This window comes from Athene noctua, chromosome 14, assembly GCF_965140245.1.
Source record: "Athene noctua chromosome 14, bAthNoc1.hap1.1, whole genome shotgun sequence".
NCBI lineage: Eukaryota > Metazoa > Chordata > Aves > Strigiformes > Strigidae > Athene > Athene noctua.
The window spans coordinates 9,215,173-9,240,850 of record NC_134050.1 but is presented as its reverse complement, the minus strand read 5'-3'; the positions used below and the strand labels follow the sequence as shown (position 1 = coordinate 9,240,850).

The 25,678-nt window shown below is 35.4% G+C and overlaps 1 protein-coding gene across 3 annotated transcripts in view; it reads right to left on the bottom strand.

The window, feature by feature from the left end:
• Window positions 1–25,678, bottom strand: part of PPFIA1 (PTPRF interacting protein alpha 1) — a 57,712-nt gene that overhangs the window by 7,166 nt on the left and 24,868 nt on the right. The window contains exons 9-27 of one of the 3 annotated variants that reach the window (XM_074918743.1): window positions 24,604–24,738; window positions 23,998–24,072; window positions 23,509–23,592; window positions 22,790–22,921; window positions 20,386–20,448; window positions 19,083–19,186; window positions 18,727–18,859; window positions 17,855–18,078; window positions 17,223–17,457; window positions 14,247–14,276; window positions 13,278–13,429; window positions 12,345–12,517; window positions 11,451–11,544; window positions 5,051–5,132; window positions 4,718–4,918; window positions 3,848–3,910; window positions 3,308–3,334; window positions 1,377–1,552; window positions 1,187–1,284 (exon numbers count right to left, since the gene is read on the bottom strand). In XM_074918743.1, coding sequence (XP_074774844.1) covers window positions 1,187–1,284; window positions 1,377–1,552; window positions 3,308–3,334; window positions 3,848–3,910; window positions 4,718–4,918; window positions 5,051–5,132; window positions 11,451–11,544; window positions 12,345–12,517; window positions 13,278–13,429; window positions 14,247–14,276; window positions 17,223–17,457; window positions 17,855–18,078; window positions 18,727–18,859; window positions 19,083–19,186; window positions 20,386–20,448; window positions 22,790–22,921; window positions 23,509–23,592; window positions 23,998–24,072; window positions 24,604–24,738 — 2,281 coding nt within the window. The remainder of the gene's footprint in view (window positions 1–1,186; window positions 1,285–1,376; window positions 1,553–3,307; window positions 3,335–3,847; window positions 3,911–4,717; window positions 4,919–5,050; window positions 5,133–11,450; window positions 11,545–12,344; window positions 12,518–13,277; window positions 13,430–14,246; window positions 14,277–17,222; window positions 17,458–17,854; window positions 18,079–18,726; window positions 18,860–19,082; window positions 19,187–20,385; window positions 20,449–22,789; window positions 22,922–23,508; window positions 23,593–23,997; window positions 24,073–24,603; window positions 24,739–25,678) is intronic. The other 2 variants (XM_074918744.1, XM_074918745.1) reach the window with 2 other exon arrangements.

Genomic DNA, 25,678 nt, shown 5'->3' with positions numbered 1-25,678 from the left:
TTATAATCATCTACCTTTAAGTTCTGACAGAGTTCAATTTAGTAATGCAGACTTACTTTCAAGCTTATGTATGCATACTACTACACTTTTCCACAATCATTAAATTTAAAGTGGAAAATAAACACATTAGAAGTTTGCTGGAAGGCATTTCATACTGTAACAGCTCAACAATCAATATACTCTCATCTTCAAACTTATTCAAGGAAAAACATTATAAAGCAGCATTTACAAGTTCAGCCCAAATGTCAAAACAGAAACTACATTCTTACAAGTAGGTTTTTTTACACTACTCAGGAATGTCTATACCAATCAAACTGCTGTAATGATCCACAGCATGTTTCTGGCTTGTGTCAACTGGCATTCTTCCCAAACAATTCCCAGGAGAAATTTAAGAGTTATATGTTCCAAGGAGCAATCCCCTATAGGCAACAGATGCAGCCATACCATTTAGGAGGCTAAAAAAAAAAAGCCTACCAGCCACAACACAGACTTGTTTCATGCCAGCTGGTTGCAATTCCTGGGAACACACTCAGGCACAATTAGTAGAATAACCACCAAAGGCTATCAACACTTTAAAAGGAAAGGTGAAGAACAATCACAGAGCCCTTCTAAGTAAACTGTGTACAAGGTAACCCTAAAATTTTAGTCTAAGATGTCAGAAATTACTTCTGATATTAGGCAGGGCAAAAAATTTCTATGGGAAGTCTTAGAAAATACTGTGAATTCCCATCCTGCATTTTCTTCTTCCTCCTCTCTTGTTCAATAATCACCATGAATCTGGAAGATTTAAACACCTCAGTCACCTGGGTATTTTTTCATAAAGTGCTGGGTCATAAAAATTACCCGCCACAAGCAACAGTAAAATCACATAGATGCAAAGTTATCATGTCAGAACAGGGGAAAACCAAACCAAAACAAACCCAGAAACTTTTTCAAAACCATCATCCTCATAAAACATTTAGTTTTGTTTCAAACTGCAGCACAGTAAGAGTTTCAAAAATGTCTGCATTTGTAGAACATCTCTGCACAAGTGAATGATTAAATGATGTTTCATGATTTATTGTTTGGTGTCTGCATGCAGACATATCTCCTGATATTTTATAAATAATACCCTTTTTTTTTTTAAATAAATTTAAGGCAGTGAAAGCACATTAGAATCACACTGAGGTCAAGACAATGCACTAACCCTTAATTTCATTCTGGCTTTCTTCTCTCTTTCTTTCAAGTTCTTTTCGATCATAATTCAGTCTTCGTAGGCACATAATACCACACTGAAAACTGTTTCTGTTTAGAAAAGAAAAAAATTGATCAAAAGCCCATTTAGAGATAACAGAAGCATTTATTTTAAGTTTGGTTTCCAACTTAAATCTATTTACCTATGAAAGCTGTCCACCATTTTAAGTTGTCCACGCAGATCTTTTTTAGTTAAATGATCCAGCATTCGAGCATCAACAAGACATTCCATGAAATAGCTGCGATACTGAGGGAGCCCCAGACTAGGGAGCCATTCATTGCCAATCCACTCATGGTTCATATCACCATAGGCTAATGTCTGTTTTTAAAAGATTAAGGAATAAGCTTATTAAAATGAGAAATAAAAAAGCTTTTTTTAGACAACATAATTTAAAGTAAAACAATGCTTACTTAATTCTTAACCTGTACAGATAAGCAAACAAAAATTACTGAATACTACATGTGTTTTCTGAAGAAGTCACTCTCATGAAGGAAAGCAATTTTAGATATTCAAACCAGCAAGTAAAACTGCTTTAATTTATTTTATGTTGAAGAGTATAAAAAAAATTGTAAAAACTAATAAAAATTTAAAAAAAAGACTAGTCTATACAGCTTTGGTAGCAAAAGCCACAGAATTTCATTTTGTTAAGATGCTAAAAATACTGTCTCTTGAAAACTGGGTGGAGGTTCTTGTTTTTCACATGACCATATGAAACACTTTGAAACAAGACGTCAAAAAAAAATAACTGCAGGGTTTTTTTTAATACACTTAAATGTTTTCAGAAACTGATCTCAATCAAGTAAGCAAAAAATGTTAAAAACCCACTACTGAAGAACAAGCAATTCTAAGTGCTAGTTCTTATCGTAAAAACAAAACAAAAAAACCCAAACTCCCACTTCCTTCACTTCAGTTTTGACCTTCAAATCATCAGGCATTTTTGGGAGAAAACTACTAAAAAGAGAATTTGTAATTATGCATTTAATCACTCTGAGCAACAAAAAACAGCAGCTCTTTTTTTTTTTTTTTCAAATGTCAAGGGTAATAATTCATTTTTACTGTGCAATTAAAAGTCAAAAGCTTTATTTCTCTTCTAAAGGAAGCATCTTCTAGAAAGGAGCAATGCCACATAGAAATGCATTTCTTCAAGCCATCACTAGGTAGCAGACTGAAAGAGCATGTTACTCTTGTAACAGGAAGGCAAGCTATTATTGTTATCATTGACAATCTATCTGCAAATGAGTATCTGAGATGTAGTTAATGGGACTTAAAACAGGTTTAAGCTGGAGGGCAGCCAAGCAAGAAGAGACTACACTGTCCAAAGATACAGGTCACAGGCAAATCCTGAGTTTTGTTTATATCCCTGTATAAAATACTTGACTATCTCAATGCCTGAAATACAATTAGGATTTGTCACCACTTTAAGGGAAAACAATTAATCAAGGAGGATTACAGAATTAGTGCACAGAAATCTACTTAGCCATCTAGGCTCAGTATGTCTTGTAGCACACATCTGTGACAGTGGCCAGGTTGAACAGGGACTTTCTGCACACAGCAGATATTCATGTCGGAGCCATCCACCACCAAAACACTCCACACTGTCACGAAATTATTTAAAAATTTGATCTAGTATGCTCAATACACAGAATACCACAATGCTTATTAAGAAAGAGTAACTTCATTTTGGTTAACTCGTAAGCTAGGAGCACAAGTATTTCAGAAAGCTAATGATAACAAAGACTTCTGAACATTCTTCTAATAGCCTTATCATTAAAAATCCTTATGCATAGCTTTTTTTTGATGTACTGTGTAACTAAGTATTTTACAGATTCTCAATGATGAGCCACCAAACCTTGGGAGCTCTAGAAAACATTTGAATATTTAAATCACCTAAATATAAAAGTGTATCTTCCAAGTATTTATTATATAGACAAACGTGTGGTTTCCCCTCTCCCAATCCACACCAAGAGTCACTGAAAGAAACTGCTATAAAGGAAAAACAGATTTTTTTTTTTTCATGCTCTAATTATTGTGACAGTTTACATATAGTCTATAATATTACATAAAGTTTCCAACCTGAGCCCAGCTTCCCTCCTCATCTTCCTGTTATGTGGTTAGAAAAGCAAAAGAACACATACATATTAGTATTTAAGTTTAGTAAGGAGATCAAAGTTAAAGATGCACTGCAAGACTAAGTCTACTGCATATCAAAAAAAAAAAATCTAGATAAAGCAAGCATCATGCATTGTAAAAAAAACCACACAAGGCACTCATTTTTGTACGAGAGGCTGCAAAACCCATCTACTGATTAAGTTTTCTGGAGACAAGACATTTCTGCAGAAATAATCCAATTTGTCTATTTAATCAAATTATAGTTCCATTTTACAGATTAGAGTTTTGTTTACAATCTTATCAATGTTGATTTTTTTTCCCCCCCTTCTGAAAACAAAACTATCAATATGCAGGTTACAATGTTAATAATTAGAAGCAGCAATGATCCAGAAATTTAATACATTAATTCAGAAAAAAAAGAAAGACCGAAAGGCACTTGATTCAAATGTTCAAAAAGTGGGAAAAGCACTCTAAGGAACAGAAGTGGCAACACTGTAAACTAACCGTTTGTTGTGTGGCTGTAAGATTTTCCATTTCTTCATGTGTTACCCAGACATTTCCCGTGGTCTAATATGACCCCACAGGGAACCAATCCCATCCAGTGAAAGGAAAGCAGTAACAAAGAGGAGAGGTTGCAGAACATATAAGCAATCGGTACATGTAAGGAGCAGGCACGGGCAAAAGCAATGGTTTCTAAAGTCATAAGTATAGGTGTATCTACTGAAAATAATGGCATGGAATAAAAGCCTATTAACATGGATCACTTTTCTTCAAAGATATTAACAAAATTGAATGTGATAAATAGCTTACACAGATGTAATTAATGGGCAAACACTCTGGTCTAATCTGAAAAATGCATTTGTAGTCTAGTACATAATCCCCAGAATCTCAGAAATAACTTCTGATTGCAGGGCAGACTCACTCATGAGAGGGAATTCACACTAACTTTGTGTGTAAATTTACTATGGTATAGACAGGTGGACTCCTAGTTTATGTAGGCTGAATCATTATTTGGAGTTAATGGCCGTATACATGGATTAAAATAGTCTCCAACTATTTTACAAATTTCTGTATGCACATGTATACTTCACGAGGCCAAAAGATAAGACAAATAATGTGTATTCTAAATATTTTGGATTATATACTTACACTGATATAAACTTCACTTTCCCTTAAAGAAATTTGAGTTATTCCTTCATTTAATTTCCATGAAAGGAAAAAAATCCTTTATTTAAATAATGTGTTCCTCTACAATTTAATGTTCCCAGAAATTCTTGTTTGAAGCTCAAATCCTTTCAGTTACATGTTTACAGTAGAGTTTTTGGAAATCCTAATGGTTCTGAAAGATGTTTAATGCTGGATTGCTTTCCTTACCGTCCTTGAGGTGGGAGGGGCAGATGGACTTGTCAGTGACATGATTTCTTGAATGGCCAGCCTCAGCTTCAGTCTGTGCAGAGGATTACTAATTCCAATTTCACGCTGTATTTCTGTATCAGACAAGGCTGACATGATAGCACCGCTTTTCACATTTGCTCGGCAAGCAGCCACATACCAGGCTGGCATCCCAACCCACAGCTGAAACACACACACAAAAAGGAAATAAGCAGGATCTAGAAAACATTCCTGGCTCCAAAATCTTAAAATTCTTTAGAAGCCTGTACACTGGGGGTGGGGGGCGTATTTACTTATTTTGGAGGGACCACTTACCTCCAACCACACAACCACAGTAGGCCCATCCCACTGTGCAAAAGGCAAACCTTGTCTTCTGGCTTCCTCTAGTAATTCATGCCTACAATTACAGAAATAGTTATTAATGACAAAGAGAATCTCGTTAAAACTAGATGTTACAATTTAAACAGTGCATTCAATTTACTATCTTCTTTCCAATAGTTAGCTTTCTTCGTTTCTCAGCCTTTTATGTTATACCCCCTAAAGCAGCCACAGCACATGTACAAGGACTACATAGTGACATAAGCTGAATCAGACAAGAAATTTCAGAGTGGCAGAGATGCTGGATCTTGCCTTTCGGAAATTTGTGTTTGAAACTGCTACTGACACTAACCAACACTGCCAACACAAAGTGGAGATGTCAGATTTGTCACTCAGATTCTCAACTGCTCAACAAATTAGACTTGAACTCAAGTAGTTATTTTTCCCTCAACATGTAGATTTGAAACCTGAGTACATCATATGTTTCCACAGGTTTCATACATAAACTCATGCCATCAAAACAGTACTGTCCATCAGGCTGTTGAGGCTGGAAACTGGGACAGTAACCATTTAATTGGTGAATCCCAGTCTGCAACAGCAAGCCTGTCAGAATTTCAGGCACAGCTTCAGACAACCGCTATATTCAGAGACCCACGCTTTGGCAATTATATTCTGAAAGGCTGTGTACTGAAACTCAGCTTTCATCTCCTATGATGACACCATTTCCTTTGTTATTCTGAAACAGAAGAGACTGAAGTTTAATACTGACAATTCAGCTTACAGAAACAATGGAAGCTCACATGGTCCCTATAAATAGCTGCCAAAAATGTTTGATAAACCAAGAGACAAAAACTAGCATTGCGGGTATAAGCATGCAATGTTGCATGGATATGTCTGTCTGAAAAAAAATAGATAAAGTCTGAAAAAAAGCATATTTAAGCTGCATTTGAAAGTTAGTTGTATATGGTTAGGTCTCCACTCACTCTCCTCAGAAGTTTAGAAACACCAACTTCACCTAATTGGACAGTTTTTACTGTTTTATGCTTTTTATTCATACCTGCAAGTGTAGAATTAAGAGGATAAGCAACAATACTACAGATTCAAGATCCTACATTACGTATTTATCATCTTCTCACAATTTAAAACAAAATCTCTCTGCCTTCGGAACTGTATCATTGATTAGATCTAAGATGATAAAATATTTAAAAGTTTTAGATATTAAAAAACTATCACACAAGACTTCTTGAAAAGGGACTACTGACACACTAGTACCTTTCTTTGCTACTTGTGCAAAACAGACACACAGCATTCAGCTCTTTTAGACACACTAGCATACCTAGGATCCTCACATTATATTGGTAGGTAACTAAATATAAAAAAATAATCCATGAATAAATATACTAGCAATTGCTTTATCAATAGAAAGTACTTCTCCACCTGCACGTTAACAAATTCCTGTTGCTCTAGAAGAACCTCTCAATACTTTACCCTAATTAAATGTGCTGCCGCAGAATGAAAAGATAGGAGGAAGGAAGGAACTGCCAGATAACTGGTTACAAATAATCATTTTAATGTACCCATTTTAAGACCCAGCAATTAAGGTGGAAATAGTGTTCAGCAGTGAGCAGCTCAATAGGCAGATTTCGCTCACAGAAGACTGTAAAAGCTAATACATATTTGTACACTTCAAAATTACATATATTTCTAAATTAGGAATAAAGTATCAGCTCTTCTCCTGCTGACATTAATTCCACAAATCACTAGCCCTGAACACATTCAGTCTTACTTTACTTTGTTGTTTAAAGATTAAAAAATGAGAAAAATAAATTAGTAAGATATTAAGAAATACTGCTTGGTAAGAACAGAGTAAAATGCTTAATACTGTATTTGACAGAAAGGAATACAGTGTTTTCTCCAAGTAGTTTAACTTCAAAATTGGTGGGTTTGTCTTCCTTTTTGGTGGTTGTGGTAACATGACCGTGCAGTGAGGGAGGCCCACTAGTGATGAAAGAGCACAGACATGGTCAAAATAGCCTCTGGTTTGACTAGGATGACCCCACGAGAGCACATGATCACTGCCTCCCCCCAGCTTATAGAGCTGCCTGGGGTATTGTATGTAATTCAGAGTATTGGAGTGTAATTTCTGATAGATTTTTAAGATTCCCTGTGTACTTCAGGTTAACCGTGAAACAGCAAATCATTTGGAGATGAGCAGTACAGGGAACATATCAAAAATGTATGGAGAGGTTATGACGCAAACTTTAAACTCAAGGTGGTATTGTATGCATAAAACAGTCGTGTGGCTGGAGGGAAGTGTTATGTGATGGGGGCAAACATGTAGAAATAGAATGAAACAAAATGAAAATGTTGATAACTTTCTGCAAAAATTATTCAATGGGTCCAAAGAGGAACGTACCTAGGAAGCAGAAAATTAGTTGTGGTATTTGTTCATATGCAAGAAGAGATAGAAACTTGCTTGCATGGGAAATCATTAAACCAAAAGCTCAAGACAGCCAGTCACAAAACATCTCGGGGGAAGAATTCAAAGGCAGCTGCTGTTTTATCTGCAAATAATGCACCAATGTTTTTTTCCTATAGCAAGGAACTTCACTTTTCCAACAATTCCCTTCCAATTTCACCAGGAAACTTGCTGCATTCCAGCAATACATGATCAGATTATGTAAAGATCACAATTGACACGCCAGTTTAGTTTCACAGGCCATAAAATTATACCATTTAAGAAGCGGGTGCAAAATCCAGCCTCCTATCTTTGTGAGGAAAAAAATATTGCCGTAGTGTTGGCAGTGTTAACAGATGGTATAAAGCTGGCACCGTGGAGGATAAAAGAATGTCAAAGGAGTGGCTGGCTACTGGAATAACTCTTAGGTGACAAAACCAAGGGATGTATGTCTACAAATCTAAAAATTGACTGAACATCACTTGGGAGATCAAATGTTCTGCGGCAAGAGGGGAACACTTCTTGTTAAACAGTTCAAAAGGCATCTAATGCCAGCTGTGAAGAACAAAGAATTTGTGGTTATATGGGATGAGAAGTGATGCCATAACTGCAGGTGCTTGATGTAGTAGTGAACACAAAAGGTTCTTTAAAGACCACTTGAAGTATTTAGAATGCTCTTGGCAGGCAAGCATGCACTAACCCCAGGAGGAAAAATAAAGCAGCCCAGAGCAACATCATTTTGTCACTGGGTTAAGACAGCATGAGAATGGATAAATCCAGAACTTGTAGCCAAAGGGGAATGCTATATTCCAGATTTCTTGGATGGAACTGAAGAGAACCGATTTGGAAGAAGTTGAGAGTAGAGAAAACACTGTGGGGAAGGTGGTAAAAGAAGCTGCAAGGTGTAAAACTGAAAGGCAACAGTAATAAAACATGAAATTAAAATAGAGTCATTTCAGAGAGAGCATCAGTGGAAAGTTAGTATCCTTGTTATACACTGATTTCAGGTACGTAATAAACTTTTTGTGTGTAACATTTTTAAAGAAGATTTATCGTAAATTAAGGGTTTCCTTCCTTTTTGATGAATACAGTATTAAGTCTGTTGTGTTGTACACAGAAAAGCACACACACAGTTGTGGCAAACACTGTCAATAGTACAGATCACAAAGATGATGAACAGCATGAACAAAACACAAAAACCAACAAAACACCAAAACCAACTTCAGTGTAGTAAACAAAGAGCAACAGTTTTACAGAAATACACCTACCTTGGAAATTAATTGCCACAAATATCTACTGTTGCTAAACAACTTTCAAAACCCAAATTACAAAACAAATCCCATCTAAGTAGGATTTAATATTTCCATTACAAAAATTCACACCATGCAAATAAGACAAGACATTGAACTAGCATTCACACTAAACTAAACACTGGATTTATTTCAGCAACACATTTTCACAGTAAATTATTTGAATCCAATATCACCTCTCATAATTAGACTTTTTTGAAAAAAGTTAGAGCTTTGAATATATTGCTAAAAAATCCAAATGAGATTTATCATAATTTCACAACAATCCTAATAAAGTAAATATAAACTTACCCTGATTTTGCACTACCACATCAAATGGTAAAAGGAAAATAAAACAATGAAGGAAAAATATAAAACTAGGATTAAACTGAACTCAAAGGCATACAAAAACAGACAAATAATGTATATTGTAATTTAATTCTGTAACTATAAATAGGTTTTTGTTAGTAAAGACGTTGAATACTGCCCTCAGCCTGTCTGTGTGCATGCATGCAGAAATCAGAAAGATAAGCAAGCAAATAGGGATTAGAGACAACTAAAAATAGAACTAGCTGTCATTGTTCCAAGCATTCAGGTAACTGGAATTCTTTTCACTGAAAGCAGGATTTTATAAGTGAACAGTCAGCCTCAAGAATAACCCCACTCTCCTCCAATATCAAAGTGAAAAGCAATTCAGAGCAGCTTTACACTCTTCCTTTTTGATAATGAACCTCTCAAGAAGGCAGCAAAGCAAGGGATCTTTTACACTTTGTGATAATATTGCTTCCTATGTTCAGAATACATGTCAGGATTCTGAAAAAAATGGATTAAAATATCTTGCAGGGATTATTAAAATGGTACATTTGCTTCTCATGGAATTTCAAAGGGCCCTGCTGCTGCTTTCAGCAGTAAGAGCAATAAAACTAAACATGGTATGTGTTTTATACACACCATCACTGAAATATCTGAATTGTAGATACCATCCTGTCGATAAACACATATCCATTTTTGATAGATAGGCAAGGCAATTTCAAACTAAAATTTTTCATTTGTCTAATATAGACATGTGCCTTTTAAGCAGTCAACATATAGCCATGAGGTATACTTTTAAGTAATACCAGTAAATTTTTCAAAGGCAGAATGTTTCAAAGGCAGGAAAGTCATGATTTATCTGTAATTGCATTTTTTTGCATTTATTAAGGACAGTGCAGATTGTTTTACTCTAGAATGAAATTTGTTGCTGGTATTGAGAAAGGTCTATATTGTTCAAAGAACGGGCCTACCACTATTTAGATATGACCAGACTAAAACTATTTATTCAACCAAGATGTGGTATGACTTTAAAGCTCTGTAGAAAAGGGAAAATACCAGATTGTAATAATGTACGATTGCCTTCAGTATAACAGTCTGAAGAAAAACAGCTGAGCATTCTGTTATACAAACAAAACCACATTCCATTCTGACTTCTCAAACCAACACACTGCTGGTTTTCATTAGCAGTCATCAGACATTATTCTTATTTGTTAATAGAACTTAGGTACCGCAAGAAACCTCTCACAAAGAGAAAATTAGCACACTTTCTTTTCAACATTCACTATTCTGTCTTCAGAAGGCAAGTTAAAGAAAGCAAAACATGTCCGATCTCGGTCAGCTTTTTTGACACAGAGTAAAGACAGCTGAACAGAACAGAAGCAACAAGAGTTCAAGGTATATGGCTCGGCTTTGTGTGGAAAAATGCAAAAAATGCCTGATCCTACTTAAATATATTTGAATATTTCCCATATCACCATAAAAGCATCAAGTAAAGATTTCTACTAGTAGTAATATCTATTTTTCATTTATGATTATAGTCTTTGCTTCATCTCTTCTAAGCCTGGGAACAACAAAGCATGCAATAGATACCCAAAAGTTGAACAGTAAACTAAAGATTTTCTTGGACACACGCTGAAAAAATTCTCATGACTAGGAAAAGGTAACTGCATATCTAAAAGGTGCCATTAAAATTGAAATAGTTATAGTTTATAAAAAAAAAAGAGGAAATCAGGCTTATATGGTGTAAGGAAGAAAGATTTCAGCTGTTAAAAGGTATGAGAGAAAACATCAAAACAACCTTAAACAGAAGTGAAAAAACTAGTGAACACAACAGCAGTTAGCAACTGCAACGCAAAAGGAAAGACTTTCAGAGTCACCTTCTAGAAGGGAAAAAGCAAACGCGTACAGAAGGATGTCTGTACAGAACATCTCATGCTTTTGCTCTGTCAACTCTTTCACACTCTGGAGCAAGTAACAGCCAAAGGCAACTTTAGGAAATCTTCCAAATGAATTAAACCTAAATTAGATATTAAATCTAACAAATCTGGAGGCGGGTTTGATAAAAGTCTACTTTTATCTCCAAGTTTTCTTATTACAACATTTCAGCAGTATGTTTTCAGCACTGAAATTAATTTTAAACTTACCATGACCTATACTACTATTAATATTATGGAAAAAATAGTAAAAAAAAAAATTTAGAGACTTATTAGCCATAGCACCATACTAAGCAAAAATACGTGAAAAAAAAAACCAAGTCACAGGACAAAAAAGAACACAAAACATTTTTAAACAAAGCAATACCTTAACAACAGGGGATTAAAATTATTAAATAACTTACTTTTTCTGCATTTTCCTGTTTTTTTCTGACTGACCTCCAAGCTTGCTGAGGCCTAATGCATCCTGAGAGGAACTATCTGCTTCTCCCATGCCAACTAGAAAAAAAACAGAACAAAACCCCCCCACCAGTCTTGTTATCTTCTCAGTTTTAGCCAGTTGTAACTCAAAAATCACTACTGCTTTCCTGAACAAAAGTAATCCTTTCTAATATTACTGATCAGAAATGTACAAAGCCAAACCTCTAAGCCCATCTATCACTCCATTTTCTAGTTGAATATATACCTATCAAAATGGTGTATGAAAAGAGGAAAATCAGATTAGTATGGACTCAAAATCGGTGCTGTCTAAAACCAGCTAGAGGCACACAGAGATTCTCATGTTTCAACCATCTGTAAAATGAATTCTCAGTGTTCCCATATCACTTATGGTTGGTATCAACATCAAGGATACTGCTTTATGAAAAGAATTACACAAGAGAGAAAGGTAACCATAGCATTTACTAAGCCAGCTGGGTTTGTTTCAAGGAAGTTCCTTTGGGTATGAAGACATGACTGTTGGTGTCAATGCTAACAAAAGCCTCTTTCGATTCTGAGATACAGTTGAAATTTTTGCTTCACGAAACAAGCCGTAACAGTTCAATAAGGTTCAGTAACGTGGCTACAGGAGACTAAAAGACAGCAATACCTGACTAGCTGAACTTGCATCCTACACTCATAAAGGGACCTGCCAGAAGATTCAGTGTCACTAATTCCAAAAAATTCTGTGTATCAGCAAAACAATAAGTCATAAATACGCAGATAACGATACGTATATAATGAAATTCAGTCTTTCACTCTCTCTTACTGGGGGGTGGGGGGGGTGGGGGGTGGGGGGGTGTAAAAAAAGGCAAACCAACCTTGTCCTAATGTTTCCTTGCTTGTTTGTCCAGGTCGTCCCTTTTCTTTCTTGCCAAACAAGCGTCCAATAGAGGATTTGATCCCCTTCTTTTTGGGGGCTTTATGAAGAGAATCTTGGCTACTATTACTGCTACTAGGATTACTTGTTTGCCCATCCTGCGAGCCTGTTGAACTTTACAAAAAAAGGAGTCATAAAGAAGCACATGTACAAATTCACTAGCATAACATAGTGAGAGACAAGTTCAGGTTTCTGTGCAAGTTAATGAAAGCTCAGTAAGTCACTAATGACATCTAATTTAAGCTTTTAACGAGTCATGAAACCTATCTACTAAAATACAGGTCATTAAATACAAAAACCAGTGGAAACAACTAAATCATGAAAGAAAGGGATATAGTATTTATACCCTATAGCATGGAACTACAAGTCAATTCTCACTCCTTTAAGAAAGTGTTGAAAGTACAATTCAGAGATGCCAATGTTGACCACACAAGTTCCTGACAACTTGAGGCAGACAACAGAAATTCAAATAATAGAGTGGAACCCATCCCAGGTACTTAGGCACTTTGAAAAGAACATCTGTCAATCAAAATGGTGGTAATTTTGCAACTTATTTCTAAATTTACAGCTAAATTCCAAACTATGAAAGAAGACTGGAACTGTACACCTTTCATTTCCTAAACATGAAACAAACTTAATGCAGACCTTGAGTACCAGAAGACTTCTTCACATAGCACCATTTCTGATCATTAACAAAATCTGTATTCTTATTGTTTATATCACCCATGTATGTGTTCATACTCTTTACTTTTCAGAAACACTTCAATATCTAGACTAAAATCCTATAGGCTGAACAGCTTTGCAGTTGGAGGATTTTATTCTGATGATCTGAAATACAAAGTTACCAGGAGGTGTGACATTCACAGCTACTTACTTTCTAATGTCCCTGATATCTTCATGGCTCACTGTATGCAAAGCTCCTTTTTGGACTCTGTCCAAACGCAAAGATCGAGGTGAAGAAGGTGGTGAAGTCTCACATTTTATTGTAGTTTTATCATCTCGTACCTCTTCTCTAGAAGCTGGAGACTAATAGAAAATGAATAAAAACTTGAGGTGTTAGTTGGAAACACCAGAACATGAATGAATGCAGTATCAATGCCACACAAAATATTGAAAGAAAAAGACCAATTATTTCAGTGTTAAAGAATTACTCTTGCCCTTACCATTCTGCAGTTGCCTATTTTTGGACTTATTTCTGAATTTTCTGTTACCTTCTGATACCTTCAGTGACAAACTACAAAATTTGTCTTAGCTAGTGAAATGAGCAAGTAGCACTCATCGTTTATTCGTTTACAGAGCTAAGTACTAAAGTAACATCTTCAGCACCATAAAACTAATATTCCTGAACTCAATATAAGCAAGCGCAAAGACAGAAAACCAAAGAGTCCTGTGAAAAGAAGACATCTTGATTCTCACCATTACACATTTTGACAATCATCAGCAAGATTACCAATTGTATGAAGTCAGTTTATACACACCTATGGCTATAGCTTATCTCAAAGTTTGAGTAATAGAAATTAGGACTTATTTGTGTGTGCACTAACACATCTTTAAAATTAAATATTGTTTCATGAAGATCGCAAAATAGTGGTTACAAACAGAAAGCAACACAATAGTCCCCCACACCAACAAAAAAAGCCAAACAACAACAAACCACAAAACAAACCCACACTTATGTTAAGATGATAAACCGTTTTATATTTAATATCAAAGAGCATATCATCTTGCTTTATTATAGTTACCCTGCAAATGCTTTCTTTTATGTTCCTGTTATTCATTAAAGAGTTTGGGGATAGGGAAGGAGATGAAAGGGCACACCAGTAAATAAACTAAAGATTTTTACCTTTCTACGGTGTTTCCTTAAATCACTAGGCTGATAGATGCATGCAAAGAAAAGAAATTTGGAAAAGCTGTATTTATTGTAAACTGTAGCACAGACTAAAATAACTAGTACAGACAAAACATATTAGGGAGAATATAAATAACAATTACAGCAGTGGCACAAAGAAAGATACAGAGTATGAAGTACTCTTCAAATCACAGATTACTTAAACATATCCCTGAAGAGAGGGAAAGGAAGAAAAAAAAAAAATCAAGACTTATAGTTGGTTATCTACAAAAGTACCATCAATATTTGAATGTACTGGTACCATAGGCAAATTACACACAAAACGGGCATTATCTTCAGCAAGAAGAACAGTATGGTGGGGCATAAGGTGTTGTTGCTTTTAAAAGGTGAGAGGATTTCCAGTTGTATGTCAAGGACTTGCCTTGAACTGCATAAGCTACATGGTAGCCATAGCAGGCTTAATATGTTGTCTGCACTAGTCCCTTCTCACACCTTAGCGATTTCTGCAGTTGTTTCCTACACAGCATAAAAAGCAGCCATACTTTAATAACTTTAATGACCGTGAAAGACAGAGTGCCAATGGCTGATTTCTAGACAGTAACAGTATTCCGTTCTTTTTTTACTAAGTTTGCAGTGCTGGAATGTTTGAGCAAGAGTCTACCACCGGTTTTATTTTATCCTTCATCCACTCCAGAAGCCGTCATATCTCACTTCCTAGGTACTTCTCACCTCTGCCAGTGCACAGAGCAAGGCAGCAACCTTGAGTTACATAAACAAGTTAAGTTATTCAGACCAATGATGACAAAAGCTATAGATAATTTGTTTAATAGTAATCACTGTATTTGACGACAAATTATTTCAAAAGGCTGTAACCTGTCAGTCCTCTTTGAAGTTGGGGAATTGTGTGTTGTTTCCTTCCCATAAATGATAAATTTTAATCACTTTTTATTTAGAATACATGTAAACTATGCAGTATTAATATGCAAAGCTTTGTTCAACCTGACCACAGAGTACTATGTTAATAAATCATAAGTTCATAGAATCATAGATGGGTTTGGATTGGAAGGGACCTTTAAAGGTCATCTAGTCCCTCCCCAAGTTCTTTAACAAATTGCAGCAGACTCACTTTACCCTTGCTGGATCTTTCATCTATTAAATCTCATAACCCATAAAAATGAAAATGTTTACCATATAGAATAAAAACTGTCCACAAGAACTGTTCAAGAGAGCTGTAGGTTTCAAAATTTATCATGTTGATGCTTTTTAATTATTTTTAATCATGAGGGATTTTCAGCTAACTGAACTGACAAACACCACTACTGCAGTTTCCATTAAGCTAATGTTGCCATCGTGCTCATAAACTAATGCAATTTTCTATTAGAATGCTGAAAAAAAACCCCTACAGGAACACATCTACTCTGATAATTCATAATAGCCATTTCCAAAAGTTTCTAGAAAGCTCTTGTTCTGTAATTCTAGAAGCATAGCTTCTTTTCATGCTTTTACAAATCAGTTGCCAGGTACAAAAACATCATACAGATGCAACTGCAAACAATAAAGATCAAGTGCCTTTGATTCACAATTTTTACAATGTAAAGTGAACTTAATTACAGTTAACTTCAGTTCAATTACATTAGATTTTAACACAAGGCACATGTTCTTCTGATCTGTTTTCACGAAAATAGCTACTTAAATTTGTATATGGTTTTCTGTAAAAGAAGTACTTAGCTTAACTACTTATTACTGTGAAACATTAGAATATAAAGCACTTCACATACTCAAATTTGTTAGTTTCTGTAAGAGAAGTGTGCTTGACCCTGGATACACAGCCAGAGCTAGTATAAGGATTTATTTATTCTTCTTCTAAGTTCATGGGGAAATTTTAATGAAAAAATAGACTTCTTGGCATATGCACACATTCATTTTAAAAAGCCAGAGAAAGTAGTTAGCTGGAATACTTGTTTTTAAACACTCCTGTAAGAGACCTAAATGAGCCAAGTCAGTCATTTACAGTTCACCTGCCCTTACAGTGATGGATAGCATTCCTTGTTTACTGATTAGTATGGTATAGGCATGAAACGAGTATAGTAATCCAAGACAAGACAGTATTCTGAGTATGGTGCTGTATGTACAACTACTAAGTACAGTTTCCAAATGCATATGTAAATCTGGAGACAAGGTAATGTATATAGAACTAAATTAGAGAAGAAGCTTTTCCTGGAGAGGGCTTGCAAATAAATATCTGTATCCAAGATGCTCCTTAGTGAAAGGTATCCCAAATATGAGACACTGTTAGGTTTCCTTAACATTTATGTAAAAACAAGAAAGTGGAAAACTTGGATCTTGTTTTCACAGATAGGTTTACATGCATAAAGCAGCTCCTAAAAGGATTAATTTTTCTAATGAATGTCAAAAGAATGGATCGATCTCTACTCACTGAACCAAACCCAAGCTGCAACTGCATCAGTGACTGGGTCTAACAGATACTTCTTTTATCTACCTCTTAATAGGCTAAAAAAAGACACTAGCACTCCTTAATATTAAAATAGCTGTGACACCTTCACAATCCTCAAGATTAATGCAATCTATGCAAATCACTTTTAAGCTGAATATTTAGTGGAACAGTGGACGACTAAAAGTTTAAAGCAGAGGGAGAATGTGTTGTTGTAGTAGGGGTTGAAAAGAAAACATTATTTCTTCTAGGAGTGAAGTCAGAAGAAAGACCATTACAACAGAAGGAATACTTAGGCATGAGATGTTGACCAAATAATAGACTTGAGTTCTGAACGTTTTTCCTAATCATTATGACTGTATCTTACACTTTTTATAGAAGTTGAAAGGAAGCAGTAGAAAAACCTAGAGAAAGGAAAAATACAGCTGAGTAAGAAGGAGAGAAAGGGGAAATCAAACAACCCACTTCCTAGAGAAAAGGAACACTCCTCTGAAAAATTCAAGTTAATGGATACTTACCAGTGTCATGATACCCAGTCTGTCCACTTCCCGAGCTGGACTATGTGGAATCCGCCTTGGGGTGGAGCGGCCACTGCCAGGTGGGGAAGAACCAGCCAGTGAACCACTTGCATAGGGAGGAGGAATGGAGCTCATGGACCGGAATCGGCCATGGGCATCCAAACTTCCACTACCCACTCTGCTTTCAATCTCCTCTGCACGCTGCTCTGTGTTTTCCTTTTCTTCTTGTATAAGTCTAAAAGAAAAAAGGTTTCAAAGGACTATGACATTCAAACAAGGACCATATAAATAGAATGGCTACTCAGGCATTAGAAAGAAGCAGTGCTTGTCAGACAAAACAGGCTCACTGAAAAAATCTTCTAACCCAATCCAAAAAAAGTGGTAAACACTACTGCTGTTACCACCGTGCAGAGGCTTCTGTCAACCTAGTAATACACAATACCTTTCACAATTGGGCCTGAAGACAAAGAACCTGGAAAGAGTACTCAGGCATAACAAACTAGTTACTTCTGTTAACCGTGCCCTCCCAAAAACTGAATGTGCAACCACCACTTTGAGTCACCACACAAAAAGGATTTCTACTGTCACAGAAACTCATTTTTATTAAAACCTTAACAGCAGATAGACCATACCTAATCTCTTTGTTGATTGCATCCAACTGTTCTTGAAGCATCATGGCCAAAGTCTGAGCATCAGCCTGACCACTTGGTGATAGCAGATCAACTGAACTGAATATAGTCTCCCTATCATCCTCAACATCAGACACATCAACATCACTTTCAAATGCTTGTGCCACATTTGCCAATACACTTGCTTGCTGGGCTCGCTCCCAGTCCTGCTCGTTCAGAGTTTGAACCTAAGAGAATTAATAAAAAAAAATATCCAAACTCAAATGGGAAAAAACATGACATTCCTACTGTTTTAAGATGTTTAAAAAAATTATTTTAAAGTCCACTTACATGCTGAATGCATCCATCAAGACAGCAATGTTTAGAGAAATGTAAAGAAGTTATAATGTAGAAAACTTTGCATCTTACAGTTAAGTCAAATTTTAAAATGGACAGTCCCATTGAATAAATTAAAACATCACATGTCTTGGCTATATACAGTAACAGTAAAATTTTGCTATCAGATCCTATGAAAATTTTGGAATCAGCTTTATGTAATGAGAACTTCTGTGAACTGAAAGGGACTTGAAACTGCTTCCAGAATAGTACCATGTTAGATTAGTGTATAGACACAAAAATAGGACTGTTTAAAATTATATTTTACAGGCTTATCATACTTAAAACAAATCGGACTTCAAAATCATAGTCTTGCAATTATTTGTTAACAATTAAAAAGACGAGCAGCTGTACATCGGTTAGTAAAACAGAATATTTAAAATCCAGCAGTTTATTGCTATGTACTCCTAATTCTAAAAAATCCTTGCAATAGAGTAGCCTCATCTAATCTATTTTGTTGCTAAAGTTTTATCTTTATTTTGATTTGAGAGTTCTGTTACCTTTGAAGGCTCATCTCTGAGAGCTGCCAAACGTCCTTTCTGGGGGCGCCTTAACACTGATGATGTGCCATAGGAGTCTGTGTGACTGTCAGCCACTGACGAAGATGTTAAAGGGTATCTGAAATCTGGTCGGCTAGAACATGAACAAACATTTTATTCTTATGAAAGTAGGGAAAGGTGGAAACAAAACAAAAAACCTACTCAAATTTGATTCCTCTTATGTCAATTTTTTTAAGCAGTATAAAAACTGCTTTATATGCTCTATAAAGAATAGGTGTTATAGCTATGACTAAAGTGTTTTCACTTATAATAGACAAAATTCTATTTAGCGAGGTGACTAAAGAAGTTGTAAAAACTAAACTACAATTAAGTGCTGGTACCTATGATGAAGTGATGTGGCTCTGAGTCTCACTTGGTCATTTTCAGCCCTTAATGCTTCGACATTTAATACAAGTTGATCCTGTAAAAATAAATAAGATAAAATATATAACATTATGGGTTTTTTTTTAAAAAAAAATCAGTGTCAAATACTGATTTATAAACTAACTTTTAGTTTTTTGATCTCATATCTATGAAACTCAGATATAACAGATTTAAAACATACCCTTCAACAACGTAAAAAATGATTGTGCTACACACAATACAGGGCATCCAAGAATAATTCTGATGCCCCTCTACACTGTGACTCTAGGTAATGACAATATATATTTTAAAATCAGCTACTAAAATTCACAGATTACTAACTTTATTAAAATTAAGATAAGAAGCAAGATTTAAGCTCTGTGCACAAAAAGTTCTGCATTCACTTTTAACTTGGACATTTTTACATGCTCTAGAAACTCAGAATTTAACAACAGAGAAATCCAATGAATGAGAAAACAACAGAAGACTAATAAAAAGTGACTGATGATGAACATCTGTGCCTTGTGTGAAAACTGCTGGCCTACACATACAAAAATTCAAAGCACATTCTGCAAAATATTCTGAATGCGTTCTTCGTTTTATTACAGAAGCACAGCCTCTACAGTTTGGCCTAGCTACTTACTAGAATGATTTGGGGAGATGTAGTACACCTGTGATTTATTAAGCAGTAACAAGTATTATTTCAGAACAGATAGCGTGACCACAAAATCAACTGCCAGTGCTTAAGGATGTAAAGAAATGAAAGGCCCCACCACTATTATTCAAGAAGAAAACTTGTCGGTTTCAGGACAAGCAAAACACCAAACAGCTGCTATTGCAAAGGAGAAGCCAAGTCTAAAATATTTCTCTCCTTGCCCCCAGTTGTTAAAACTTTAAAAATTTTTATCAGTCAAAAAAGCTCTTCATGATACCCAGTACTTTAAGAATAAACTTATGGGAAAATACCCAACATTAGAAGTATTTCTCCTTTCTTTTTACTGTTCAAGGTCATACATACAACAGTAAAAAAATTCTATGCAATCTTCAAACTTTGGCAAATTACCAATATATCCAGCCACTTTACATATTCAGAAAATCATCATAAAACTGAGGTATACAATACCATAAAACAAGCAGTAATAGCTCCCTACTTTTAATCAGACCAAGTAATGTGAAGTTTTATGGGGGAATTCAAATCTGGTCCTGCTATGTAGCAATTATTTTCCAAAAATAATATTTTAGAAATGTGTATTATACCTTTTCATGCTGAAGTTCCTCTACTTGTTTTTTTGCATTTTCAATTTCTCGAAGAAGTGAATTCTAAAATAAAATGTATTACAAATTATACTACTTACAAAAGCATTTGATTCTTAAACCACAATCGAGCATAAAAAAAATTCAGTCAACATTATACAGATGAGTCTTAAGTTACAGATACTTTATTGATTACATAATTTCACTTTGATTATAGTTGAAAGTTTATCCTTTCATGTGTACAGCCCTCTAAATAATGGATTTACTAATACTACAAGTTCCATAAAACTTTAATAACAGTATCAACCTTTTAAAGCTTTGTTTGACAAAACTAGTAAAAAAAAGAAATAATTAGGCAGCTAAAATAATTCAGAGTAATTCACTGATTGGTTACTAAGGCATTACCAGCTGCTATCATTAGGTTTTCATTTTATTTTCAACTTGCCTGATCTCCAAAATTACTACACAGTAATTTCTTGAATGTACTGTACCTTCAGAACTACAACACTCATTGACTTAAGGGCCTTCATCAACATCAGAGCAATCATCTTTACTGGAATTGTCTAGAAATCATGGTAAACTGTAAACGTGACTATTACAATCTCTGCTCAAAGCAGTTTCCAAATTCAGACCAAGAATCATCTGAGAATTAAGAAACATTTGAGAGCTACAACAAATTCAAAAGAATTTCAACTACTATATTTGACTGTAGTATGTGATACCAAGAGGGTGGAGGGGGGAATCTGAAATTCTCCATTCTAACAGGAAATTTATAACTGGGTCACTTTCTCTTCCTTTTCTACCACTGCCAAAAACTTCTGCTAAACACATTTCCTTGAAGTAACACCATTATTACACATGTAAGATGCAAATAAAGTTTCATATATGAACAGAAGAATCATTCCGGGAAAAAAGCCCAAGCTATCAGAAGAAAGTCTTAGAATTTTACCTGCATGTTTCTTCCCAACTCATCATAAAAGAACGAGCTGGAAGACAGAGCAAGAATACTTTTCTAGAAGCTGTTACTCACAGTGAAGGACAACTAGATTTTCCTCATTATTCATGAACATAATTAGGGTTTGGAAGGCAAAGGGGAGTTAGGGTCAACCCAAAGACACTCCTCCAGTATTCAAGTGTTTAAAAAAACCCCCCACAGTCAGCTGTTTCTCAGAAATTGGATTTATAAAAGACTGTTAGAGCAACCTTGTTGATGTCACAACAAGACCTATAAGAATTTCTGAAGTATTAGAAGCAGCTGGTGACCTTGAAAATAGTGATGTTAACTAAAAAGCACAAGACAGTTTGCAGCCTTAGATACCAGTTGATAAGCACCTTATCATTAACTCAAAGGATGAGAATCAGTAGGACCTACACTTGTTCTGCACTACTCAATTTCTCCCAGCTCCAAGAGCACAGAAGCAGGGAAAAGAACAAACTAAATCTTTATAATGATCTCGGGGGAGCACAGTGCTGGAATTCTGGAAAGGCATGTCAGATACCTGACTGATGGTTTAGGGATGAGAACTGAGCTAACATAAATGCAAGAGAAAGCAACATTTATTAAAACTCTGAATACATCATTATATATTGCAACTGAAGCATTTTATTCCCATGACTTTAAAACAAAAGCCACTCAGCATTTATTGACACATTTCCCCAGATGGTCACTTCACCCTCCAGTAAAAGAAACAGTATTTTTTTAATCCAAGGCAAAGCAATTCAAAGTCAGCATCAAGCAAAGTGCTACTTTAGAAGACACTGCTTGCTTTGATGCAAAATAAGGGAATCTGACCGACATGCATGGAAGAAAAATCTGTAAACACCTAAATCCAAAGCAGAAGGGAAAGCAACAGAATAAAGTACGTCACAAATTAGATGGTGAAATGGGGAAAACTCTGACAAGTGCATTGACAACATAGGAAACAGCCAATTTACAATCATATAAATCATATACAATCAAAATTATCAGCCTAGGAAGAAAACATAAGCCTGTTTCAACTTGGAGAATCCCACAATGATTCAGGGTAACTGGTTCTGACAAAAACAGTGGGAAATAAAAGAAACTGAACTGAAAAGGTCAAAGTTCTTGTCCTAATTCTTTAGACTTCCTGTATTACACTGGATGAGCCTATTTATGCAGTCCACACCAGCCAACTAGGAAAGGATAAAGCTTCTTAAAAGGTGCCTTCTCAACACTGTAGTACAATGCCCATGGACAACCTCAAAAAAAAAATTAATTCTGAGAACATATTTTTTAAATCTGCGCTAGAAAAAAGCCTTATCAGAAACGACTTAATAAAGATTTAGTATTTATTTACTTGAAGTTAGAGACACACTGCAAAATACACAAGTCACTACCAAATGCTGAGCATATAATTAATGTATATGCTGGAATGGAACTTGTTACCTTATCTTCCAAGGCAGCCATCCTTTCCTTGAGATGAAGCTGGAGCCTTTCATTAGATTCAGACAGCAGCTTATCAACAGTTTCTGACAAACGTTTATTATGCTCTTCATTCATCTTCTCTCTCTGTCTAGCCTAAGATACATAAAAGCTACTGAAATAACTTAAAATTTATGTCTATAACAATTTCCAGGTTGTAAAAACAATAAGCTTTCCTTAATCCAAATGCATTTTCTTTAATAGAAATATTTTTCCAAAGGAATAAGGAATACTGCATCTACCTTCATGACTCTGTAAGGAAGTATTATAAGGGACACTTAATACTTTAATAATTGTTCCAAGATCAGAAGTTTGAAAATCTAAGCTTTCACTTCAAGAAAAAGCAGATTTCAGAACCATTTCCATTATTTCTAACCTAGGAACCAATTTTTCCATAGTCATTTAATTCAGCTAGTTTTCATCTGTCTCCTCATCAGAAAGTATCACTATCAATTAGATATTTCCAAATGCATTTTCAATCTTTCAATGGAGACCTTCAGCTTTTTTTTGAAATTTAAAGTTAGCCATAGTACAGTGGCTCAAATCTCCCAACTACCAGCCAGCCTAAACTCTGGCTTTATTTTAGAGATAAGAAATAAAAACAGCTTTGCTGAATGGTAGGCAGCCATGAAGGGGATTAGATTCTTTCAACCTTGTATCTTTGCCAAAAATATGTACTGTACCCTTTGCAGTTCTTGATTCTTTTCTTCTAGCTGTGCTTCCATCTGTCTCAGTCGTTCCTCTATATTGCCATGTCTCTCCTCAGCCTGTCAATTTGAAAACAAAATTAGAATTTGGGGTTTTTTCTAAAAAGGTTTCAAAAGCATAGAAACATTGAAGCACAATATATCTAACATGCTTTGCGCAACTGCCATTTATGGTAATACACAATGCAGAACAGATGCCTCTGTCACTAAAAGAACCTAGGAAGAGTTCACATGGTAAGTAACAAAATGATGAAGCCTCTCACCCCTAACTACCATGAATCAACCACTATTTGGAAATGAGCTTGCAACAGCAGAAGTTCATTCATATCCCCAAGAATTAAAAAAAAAAAAAAAAAAGGCATTTTTAGCTTTTCCTCGCTAGCCTAGACAATATGACCCTTTGTTAGTAATCATGACAAAGCAGAAAGCAGCAAGCAGAAACAAGGACTAATACACAAATTCTACCTTCCTAAGCTTGGTGGTAAGTTCCAATACTTTAGCATCTTTAGCAGCAGAGCTCCCAGGAGACAAAAGGTCAGACTACAGAGCCAGTTAGGGACAGGAAAGATAACAGGGAAAGAAATGAAACTAAGACTTTAAAGGAAAACACACACAGACTTGAAAAGGCTCATTTGTAGCTACTACATATAATTCTTCAGACTTCATTATTTCATTTGCAAACTTCTAAAAAATCTTAATATTAATGAGTATCATTACTTCTCTCATTCCCCACATTCCTCACTTGGTGGAAGAAATTTGGGTTTCCCTTTCAGAAACAGTTCTTGGTTTAGAAGTCATTATGCCTATTATTGAATGAATTTTAATAAAAAGCAACAAAATAGTAATTCAGAGAGATATTTTCATAAAGTAACTCAAGTTCCAAAGAGCAGAATTTAAAAAAAGTCAGAGTGTGTTCAGAGAGATGAACAGAAAATAAAGAGAAACATTTTCTGAACTAGTTGGCAGAAAAACCAGAAAAACAATGTAACAAAACCAACACTAGGAACAGATTTTGTGTAGCAGGGCACCAATGGAAAAGAGTGTCTTGAGGACACTGTCCCATTGACTCACCTTTGAAAGTGCTGCAACTCTCTGTGCCAGCTCAGCTTCCACCTCCGGCAAAGTTTCAGCTTTTCTCAAAGTCTGCTGCAGCTTTTGCTCAGCTAGTTCCAGTCGTTCTTGCAATTGCCTATTCTTATCTTCACTCTACACAGGATTACGATCAGTAAATGTTTAGTGTTAAAACGGTAACTAATTTTCATCAAAAAGGAAGGTAAGGATACAGATTACTGCCTTTACTGGCCCTACAGAGAACAAACTGTCCAAAACTGGCTTCATAACCAAAGATATGGCACCCTCCCCTTTATTACCTGAGAAAATGTTTTTCTCTACAATTTTTTTCTGCAGCTGACTGTATTCTGAACACAAGTATATCACCAAAGAAACGCAGTTATGGTATGGGAAGCAGCACAGAACAAGGCTGCGAATTTTCTATGTCAAGGTTGGGCTAAAACTCTGAGTTACATCAAAGAAAAAGTACCTTCATATTTTAAGTAACAGTAAGCATAACATCGCAAAATTTGTTTTCATTTAAAGTGTGTACAACTTCTTTTAAGAATTATACTAAAAGGGACTTCTCTTGTTGACTAAGAGTTGCCTGCCTCTAGTTAGAAAGTGATTAGCTAAGCAACCATTTCTGGTTTATAAAGTTGAACTACTTCATGTCAAGCATATGTCAAATTTCCTCCCACAGTAAGGCAACATTTCTATGATAGGCTATAAAAATTACTATACACTACATAAGTTTTAAAACTGTTTTAGCTTAGAATGAGGAATTCTCACACATCAAAATAAAATGCTTGGATACACACATAAGACCTTAAAAATCCACAGCTAATAGTGTCAACAGCCCTGCAGCACCTTGAACAAGTGCACTAAAATACTCAAACCCATTTCCTCTTCCCACTAAACTGTCTCAGCTTCATTTCCAGGGTAAAATTCTGTATAATGTACTCCTCCAGTTACTGAAAAACTATCACTAACAAGAGCACATTACAGATGACATTTATCTTCCAAAAAGCAAAGTGCTCCACTACAGTATGAACATTAATTATTTCTGTTAGTTTTAAGCTGAGCAAAATGTACT